Source organism: Pristiophorus japonicus, unplaced genomic scaffold (assembly GCF_044704955.1).
Source record: "Pristiophorus japonicus isolate sPriJap1 unplaced genomic scaffold, sPriJap1.hap1 HAP1_SCAFFOLD_29, whole genome shotgun sequence".
Taxonomy (NCBI): domain Eukaryota; kingdom Metazoa; phylum Chordata; class Chondrichthyes; family Pristiophoridae; genus Pristiophorus; species Pristiophorus japonicus.
In genome coordinates, this window is record NW_027252668.1 from 2,352,430 (window position 1) to 2,361,543 (window position 9,114).

General features: G+C 47.4%; 1 protein-coding gene across 3 annotated transcripts in view; it reads left to right on the top strand.

Moving 5' to 3' along the window:
• The window catches only part of LOC139248249 (zinc finger protein 271-like), a 37,917-nt gene extending 32,934 nt beyond the window's left edge, over window positions 1–4,983 (top strand). For all 3 annotated transcript variants that reach the window (XM_070872000.1, XM_070872001.1, XM_070871999.1), the window contains exon 3: window positions 1,678–4,983. In XM_070872000.1, the coding sequence (XP_070728101.1) occupies window positions 1,785–3,158 (1,374 nt within the window). In that variant the 5' untranslated portion in view covers window positions 1,678–1,784 and the 3' untranslated portion in view covers window positions 3,159–4,983. The remainder of the gene's footprint in view (window positions 1–1,677) is intronic.
• The last annotated feature ends 4,131 nt before the right edge of the window (window positions 4,984–9,114 follow it).

Consider the following 9,114-nt stretch of genomic DNA (forward strand, 5'->3'; position numbering starts at 1 on the left):
AAGGTACTGACTCTAGCTGGGTTCAGTTCTAGACTCACTGGTTCCCCTCCCTCTCCAACCCTGAAGGTGCTGACTCTGGCTGGGTTCAGTTCTACACTCACTGGTCCCCCTCCCCTGAAGGTACTGACTCTGGCTGGGTTCAGTTCTACACTCACTGGTCCCCCTCCCCTGAAGATGCTGACTCTGGCTGGGTTCAGTTCTAGACTCACTTGTTCCCCTCCCTCTCCTCCCCTGATGGTGCTGGATGGTGCTGACTCTGGCTGGGTTCAGTTCTACACTCACTGGTTCCCCTCCCTCTCCTCCCCTGAAGGTATTGACTCTGGCTGGGTTCAGTTCTACACTCACTGGTTCCCCTCCCTCTCCTCCCCTGAAGGTATTGACTCTGGCTGGGTTCAGTTCTACACTCACTGGTTCCCCTCCCTCTCCTCCCCTGAAGGTATTGACTCTGGCTGGGTTCAGTTCTACACTCACTGGTTTCCCTCCCTCTCTTCCCCTCCCCTGAATGTGCTGACTCGGGTAGGGTTCGGTTCTACATTCACTGGTGCCCCTCCCCTGAAGGTGCTGACTCTGGCTTGGTTCAGTTCTACACACTTTGGTTCCCCCCCACTCTTTTCAAAGGTGCTGAATCTGGCTGGCTTCTGTTCTATGCTCATTGGTTCTCCTTCCTCTCCCTCCATTGAAGTTGCTGACTGAGAATGCATTCAGTTCTACACTCACTGGTTCCTCTCTCTCTCTCTCTCTCTCTCCTCCCCAGAAGGTGCTGATTCTGCCACCCTGCCCACGCCCCCCCCACCCCGGGCAACACCGAGTGCGGCTCTCGGGGCCCCGGGCAACACCGAGTGCGGCTCTCGGGGCCCCGGGCAACACCGAGTGCGGCTCTCGGGGCCCCGGGCAACACCGAGTGCGGCTCTCGGGGCCCCGGGCAACACCGAGTGCGGCTCTCGGAGCCCCGGGCAACACCGAGTGCGGCTCTCGGGGCCCCGGGCAACACCGAGTGCGGCTCTCGGGGCCCCGGGCAACACCGAGTGCGGCTCTCGGGGCCCCGGGCAACACCGAGTGCGGCTCTCGGGGCCCCGGGCAACACAGAGTGCGGCTCTCGGGGCCCCGGGCAACACCGAGTGCGGCTCTCGGGGCCCCGGGCAACACCGAGTGCGGCTCTCGGGGCCCCGGGCAACACAGAGTGCGGCTCTCGGGGCCCGAGTCAGAGCCTCCGTGCCCGGCATCAGCAATCCCTGGGGACAGCACCTCCCCAACATCAGGAAAACAACAACTTGCATTTATATAGCAGGCCCAGCAATTCCCAGCCGCTCTGTATCAGGGAGGGCGCTGGATGTGGAAGTCACTCCCTGACCACCTGTGTGGGTCTGTTCGTTGCATCAGTTTGAGCTGGATGGAGACGGGGGAGAAGCTGCTGGGTTTCACCCCCAGTACGTCTGGGCCCAGTGGGACCAACAATTTCACATGTGGGACTGTCACGGGAGGTGGGTTCCCTTCCCTGAAGGATAGTCGTGACCCAGATGTGTTTTTACGACAATCCAGCAGCTTTCATGGTCTCTTTTTTTTTTTCTAGTGCCAGCCCCACAAATGACAAATTAAGCTCAATTTCACAACCTGCCTTTGTGTTTTTGTGGGTTCTCTCTCACACTCCCTTATTCCTGTTTGAAATTCACTTTACAGGGTGTTAAAAGGGGAGGATTTGTAGACTGGAAGCTCAAATCAAACATCACTTCAAGATCTGACAGTCACTCGATACATCGGGACCGGAATACCATCAGCTTTTGACCATGGAAGCAGAAGGCACCGTTCACAGTGGGGAGAAACGGTACATGTGCTCTGTGTGTGGACAAGGCTTCAGCCAATCATCCAACCTGGAGAGACACAAGCGCAGTCACACTGGGGAGAAAACGTGGAAATGTGGGGACTGTGGGAAACGATTCAACTACCCGTCCCAGCTGGAAATACATCGGCGAGGTCACACCGGGGAGAGGCCGTTCACCTGCTCCGACTGTGGGATGGGATACACTACATCATCCAACCTGCTGATACACCAGCGAGTTCACACTGTGGAGAGACCGTTCACCTGCTCAGACTGTGGGAAGGGATTCACTACCTCATCCAACCTGCTGATACACCAGCGAGTTCACACTGTAGAGAGACCTTTTAAATGTTCTGACTGTGAGAAGAGTTTTAAAAGCAAACAGCACCTGCTGATGCACCAGCGAGTTCACACTGGGGAGAGGCCATTCACCTGCTCCGACTGTGGGATGGGATTCACTACCTCATCCAACCTGCTGATACACCAGCGAGTTCACACTGGGGAAAGACCGTTCACCTGCTCCGACTGTGGGATGGGATGCACTACCTCATCCAACCTGCTGATACACCAGCGAGTTCACACTGGAGAGAGACCTTTTAAATGTTCTGACTGTGAGAATAGTTTTAAAAGCAAACAGCACCTGCTGAGACACCAGCGAGTTCACACTGGAGAGAGGCCATTCACCTGCTCCGACTGTGGGCAGGGATTCACTCGGTCATCCTACCTGCTGCAACACCAGCGAGTTCATACTGGGGAGAGACCTTTTAAATGTTCTGACTGTGAGAACAGTTTTAAAAGCAAACAGCAACTCCTGACACACCAACAAGTTCACACTGGGGAGAGACCTTTTAAATGTTCTGACTGTGAGAAGAGTTTTAAAAGCAAAGAGCACCTGCTGAGACACCAGCGACTTCACACTGCGGAAAGGCCGTTCACCTGCTTCGACTGTGGGAAGGGATTCACTCTGTCATACCACCTGCTGAGACACCAGCGACTTCACACTGGGGAGAGGCCGTTCACCTGCTCCGACTGTGGGAAAGGTTTCACTCAGTCATCCCACCTGCTGATACACCAGCGAGTTCACACTGGGGAGAGGCCGTTCACGTGTTGTGAGTGTGGGAAGGGATTCACTCAGTTATCCAACCTGCTGACACACCAGCGAGTTCACACTGGAGAGAGACCGTTCCCCTGCTCTGACTGTGAAAAGAGATTCACTCTGTCATCCGACCTGCTGAGACATCAGCACAGTCACACTGGAGAGAGGCCGTTCACCTGCTCTGAGTGTGGGAAGGGATTCATTCGGTCATCCCACCTGCTGAGCCACCAGCGAGTTCACAAGTGACTGCAGGGGCTGCTGTTAATCACATCCAGGACTGAATCGTGTTCATTCTGACAGTTGGGGTTTATAACTCCTGTAACGCTGATAATTCCTGTAGCTGGACTGGAATTTAATATTTGGGATATAGACACATAAATTAGTGTTGCTTTCAATACATTGTTGTGGATTTTTGTCTTTCTATCCTGAGTGTTTAGCATCACCTGGCTGGAGCTGAGAAAGGACAATCTGGGGGGAGGATCTTACAGGGGGAACAAAACTTCAGCCGGACACAGTCCTTCAGGGCCACACTAAGATCACCTCATTCCTCTGAACTCCAACGTGTATAGGCCCATCCTAACGTGAAAAGTCAACCCCCCATCATCTCCGGAATCAACTCCGGAATCTACAGCAGACATGAGCAAGGACCTGAGGCTTATTAAAAGACACATTTCATTACAGACAAGCTTACACTGGGAGAAATGTTCAGTTAGAACATAAGAACATAAGAAATAGGAGCAGGTGTAGACCATTTGGCCCCTCGGGCCTACTCCGCCATTCAATAAACTCATGGCTGATCTGATCATGGACTCAGTTCCACTTCCCTGCCCACTCCCCATAACCCTTTACTCCCTTGTCACTCAAATATCTGTCTATCTCCGTCTTAAATATATTCAAAGACCCAGCCTCCACAGCTCCCTTGGGCAGAGAATTCCATAGATTTACAACCCTCAGAGAAGAAATTGCTCGTCTCAGTTTTAATTGGGTGGCCCCTTATTCTAAGACTATGTCCCCTAGTTTTAGTTTCCCGTATGAGTGGTGTAAGGGCGAAAAACCTTAATTAGGGGTAAAGTAAATCGGTGTAATTAAAATAAAGTAAGAAAGACAGGGTAAGGTTTAAAATGTGTTCATGGTAGAATAGCTGAATTGGGCAGAAAAACTAAGGTCAGAGAAATTCTCTTCGGAGATAAGAATACCCGCAAGATTTACGTAGACAGCTCACAGAAATCATGAGAGAAGGCCACGATGCTCCAGACACAGGAGATAAGAGGGACAAAAGCCTCTTTAAAGCAGAGTGAAACCAGACTCTGCCAAAGATAACAAGCCTGGGAAGATGTTCCCAGGAAAATACACATAACCTTCAGGGGCTGTTCCCTAGCAACAGCTGTCAGAACTGAATAGAATCATGAGAAATTACTGTAACCAATTAAATTGCCTGTAACTTGTATCAACCAATGTATTAGTAGTAGGTGGGCGGTACTGGTGGCAAATAACCAATGGAACACTTCCCCGCCTAGTTTCTGTATTTCGACTCTATAAACATGTAATTGCACCCGCCTGTCTTGTGAGATCGGTGTGGAGAGCACTCAGTAACGGTACTGATGTGGCCAGATCTGCCTTGATTAATCAGGTTTTAATAAACAACTCTTTTCTCAATAAAAGACCTTTTGTGTGAGTGTTATATTTTTAATACTCCACAACAAGTGGAAATATCCTCTTTGCTCTCAACCTTGTTGAGCCCCCTCATTATCTTATGTTTCGATAAGATCACCTCTCATTCTTCTGAACTCCAATTTGTATAGGCCCAACCTATCTTCATAAGCTAACCCCCTCATCTCCGGAATCAACCTAGTGAGCCATCTCTGAAAAGCCTCTAATGCAAGTATATCCTTCCTTAAATACAGAGTCCATTACAGGCAAAATGCCGAGCAAACCAGCAGCACACTGGCACCTTAACAGTGTCTCATCGGTCTACAGGCTTTTCTTAAATAGATTTGCTGAGTGGATATAAACTTAAACCAGGTTTGCAGGTGTGATGCTCTATTCACATATTAAAGGCAGAAGAGATGCTGTGGGGTATATGCTAAATCCAGTAGCTGAAAGTGATTAACAGACTGGGTTTTGTGTTTAGTGAGCCCGGGCGTGTTACCAATACCAGCAAAATCGAAACCCATAGAATAATGGGGGCAGTGGCAGCATGGATATGAAAGTGGCTAAGTGACACAAGTAGAGTAGTGGTGAACGGTTGTTTTTCAGACTGGAGGAAGTGGTGTTCCCCAGGGGTCAGTACTGGGGCCACTGCTTTTTTTGAGCTATATTAATGACTTGGACTTGGGTGTACAGGGCACAATTTCCAAATCTACAGCTCACACAAAACTTGGAAGAATAGTGAACAGTGATGAGGATAGTGATAGACATTAGAAAGACATAGACAGGCTGGTGGAATGGGTGGACATGTGGCAGATGAAATTTACCGTAGAAAAGTTCAAAAGTGATACATTTTGGTAGGAAGAAAGAGGAGTGGAAATATAAACTAAAGGGTACAATTTTAAAGGGGTGCGTGAACAGAGAGACCCAGGAGTATATGTGCACCAATTGCTGAAGGTGGCAGTGTGAATATCTGAACGGAATATATGGAATTAAGGACAGTAAAGTAAACGGGATATATGAAAATGTATAAGCCATGGAAGAATAGCTGGGAGAATGTCAGATTGCAAATAGTGCAACATCAGCATAGCTAACAGTCTGTTTCAAGGTTTCAAGTCACTACTCCTGCCAATAACATCTAATTGTAACATAAAATAAATCTGCAGAATTGCAAGGTCTCAATTAGTAGTCACACCATTAGATTGAAACATTTAGAGGCAATACTTGAGCTTTCAAGAAAAACATCTCATATAGATTGACTAATGAGTGGCTGAGTTAGACTGTCAATCCATTTGTATTTTGTTATCTGATTTCAAAACTGTATAACTGTTAACGCTTTACGATGTAACTTCACCTATCCGTAGGGAGTGTGTACGCTCTATCCAGAGAGTATATCTTCTGTCTGATAGGTCTTACTGGCCGGTAATAAAGACTGCTTTGTTCAAAGCACAAGAGGTATTCGACTCAGTAATTTTACTGAACCAGATTGAGGTAAAAGAATCCAGGAATTTACATTTGGTGTCAGAAGTGTGATCTCAACGGACGACTGCCGAAAACTTGCGAATTAAGAGCCAGACTAGCCTTGGACGAGACGAGGGGAAAGTGGCCACTGGAGTGAGTATGATTTCAATACTGCTCCAGTTTCCCCCGGTTTCAAAAGTCTGAGGAAAGTTTAGCCACTCGCTGGTTCTCAGGTAGTGTCTGAACGAGATCCAGGACAATCTGGTGAATATCTTTCAAACTTAGAATAGGGATAGAGATAGGGAAATTGCGCGATGACGCAAACCAAGCGGCGACTTGGAAAGATAGGTTATAGTTAGAGCTAGATAGGGATAGATGATCAATCATGGATCCAAAAATTAATAGGAAAGAAAAGAGACTCTTGTGAATGTCTGTTTAAATGAGAAATGCTTCTGTGATTTTTACTGTTTAAAAAAAAAAGCCGGGGAGTTGTGGTTTGTGTTATCTCAAACAGAATGAAAGTTTGTTTTAACCCTTCGTAGTGTTGTCCTGTATGTGGGAAGTTTAAGAGTGTGAACCTTATTGAATTGCGTATATTCGGATGATAAGTTATGGAGCCAGGAAATGCACAAAGGATAGGTTTGTTAAAAAAAAAGAAAAAATTACATGGTCCCGGTGGTTTAAAAAAAAAGAAAAGCTTGTTGAAAGAAAACATTCAGAGAAGGCACAGCAAAACAACTGAGATGGATTCAAAAGGATTTAAAAAAAAAAAAATTATATTAAATAACACGACCTTGAGGCTGGAACAATTGAGATAACGAAAAGCAGTCCACAGCCTACGTGCCAGACTTCTCTCTAGTCATGGAAAAAAAAGTAACGTACTAAATAGGTGCTGAAAGAAAAAATGTTCTGAGATTTTAAATTATGAGAAAAATTCCACTGCAGTAAAAAAAAATCACTCCTGTCCAGTTGGCAGAAAAACTCCATTAAATTAGGGCTTTCATTGACTGATTAAATTTAAACTGCGCAGTAACGCGAAAGGATAGGGAAATTTGGAAACTGAAAGAAATTAATTGAGGCTCATAAGAGATCAAAATTAGAAAATTAGGCTCACAGGGAATAAAATGGGGATTTAAATAGAGGATAGGTGTTCAACTCAGGTACGACGTCGACCTTGTATATCACTTGGCCCGTCTAGGCTCTGATTGAATTAAAAAAAAACCCCCGCAGCAACTCGGAAGGTAGGGCCGACGCGAACGCGCAGCGGCGCAGACGCACAAACAACGCGAGACGCGCAGCGGTGCGAGCGTGCGGCCGAGAGGAGAAGGGCCGAAGCGAACGCACAGTGACGTAAACGCGCAGTGACGCCGACGCGCAGCAACGCGAATCGCGAAAGTCAGTGCTAATGTCAGTAAGTCTTTGTAAGTCTTAAGTGTTTAGAGTTTTAAGTAAAGTTTTAAGTATCCTAAATCGCGCGGCGACGCGGGTAAGTGTTAGAAGTCTTTGTCTATCTTGTATTGAAATCGCGTGGCGACGTGAACCGCGCGGCGACGCGGGTAAGTGTTAGAAGTCCTTGTTTATCTTTTAAAGTTTTAAGTATCTTAACTCGCGCGGCGACACGAGCCACGGGTCGACGCGGATTGCATGGCGACGTGAACTGCGAGGCAACGCGGATTGCGCGGCGACGTGAACTGCGGGGCGACGGAGTTTTAAGTATCGCGCGGCGACACGGGTAAGTGTTAGCATTAGTAAAGTTTGGTTATTTGGAGTTAGTTAAAGTCAGTGTTAGTTTCTGTAAAGTCTGTGTCTATTTTTAAGTTTGTTTAAATTGCATGACGACACGAACGCGTAACGACACAGTAATACGAGGGGCAGTGTGAAAATGGGTAATCAGTTAGATAAAACCACGGATGCGGATAGTCCGCTACAAATGTTATGTGAGGAATTCCCCCAAAGAGCTGAAGACTTTAGAAAATTATCAGGAGCCCTGAATAAATTATTAGGGGATGACCAGTGGCCTCTAGGTGGCACTAGAAGCGTAGAGGTAGTAAAAAAAAAAGCACAGGGATTGTTAAAAAAAAATTAATTAAAAGATGCATCACTTCTGTCAAGTTGGCAAACAAATGCTATTAAATTAGGACTTGCATTGACAGAGGGAACACATGTTAAAACTGTAGACGTCTTAAAGAAAGAATGTGCGCACGAGAAACTTGCTAAGAGATCCTCTGGGACCTCTGAGAAAGGTATTGATCAACTACGAGTTAAAATGGCTGGCTTTGTGTTAACCGAGGCTGATGATGAAATGGATGAGTGGCCACTGACTCAGCGCTCAACGGCGCCTCCCGCACCCCCTGGCCTCTTGCTCCAGTCCTCTTCCCAACACCCTCCACCTTACACTCCGGCGAGAGGAGTTAAAAATAACCCCATACCACCAAAGCAACAAACCCAAACTGACTCCTCATCCTCTGATAGCGATTCGGATCCCCAGTTTACAAGCAATATAGCCGAAAGGACCAGATCTCACACTCGAAAGGGCAGAACTATATCTCAACATCACAAACAGTCCCGTAAATCTTATAGTCAATCTACCAGTCCAAGTTGTGAAAGACATAGCAAACACCCCCGCCGATCGAGACGCAGAACTGTCAAGCAGTCAGACAGCTCCGAAACATCCTCCGACCTAGAAATGATTTCCAAGATCCCAAAGTCCCAACACCAATTCCCTGTCAGACCAATGCCAAACCCTGATGCACAACAAGCTACAGACCACCTCTCTATAGATGTCTGTGATCTTCAAACAACTATTTGATTGCTCACGCTATCCGGACAGATGGAGAGGACAGTTAGATATTATTGGCAGGAAAAGAAAGGGGAGGGGGGAGGTGCGCCCCCAACCCGGGTCAAGACTGAATGCATGACTAGAAAGGAAGAGCCATCTCGGGAGGAAGGATCAATAGAACCGTAGTGTTGCATACAGGATTGGATGGATAAGCAAGGATACGGTTATACTAAACAATCAAATGGCCCGAGCCCTGCTAATAAACCTCCCTATTGTCCCCGGCATGGTATGGGAAGAGGCCGGGACTGGGTAAGA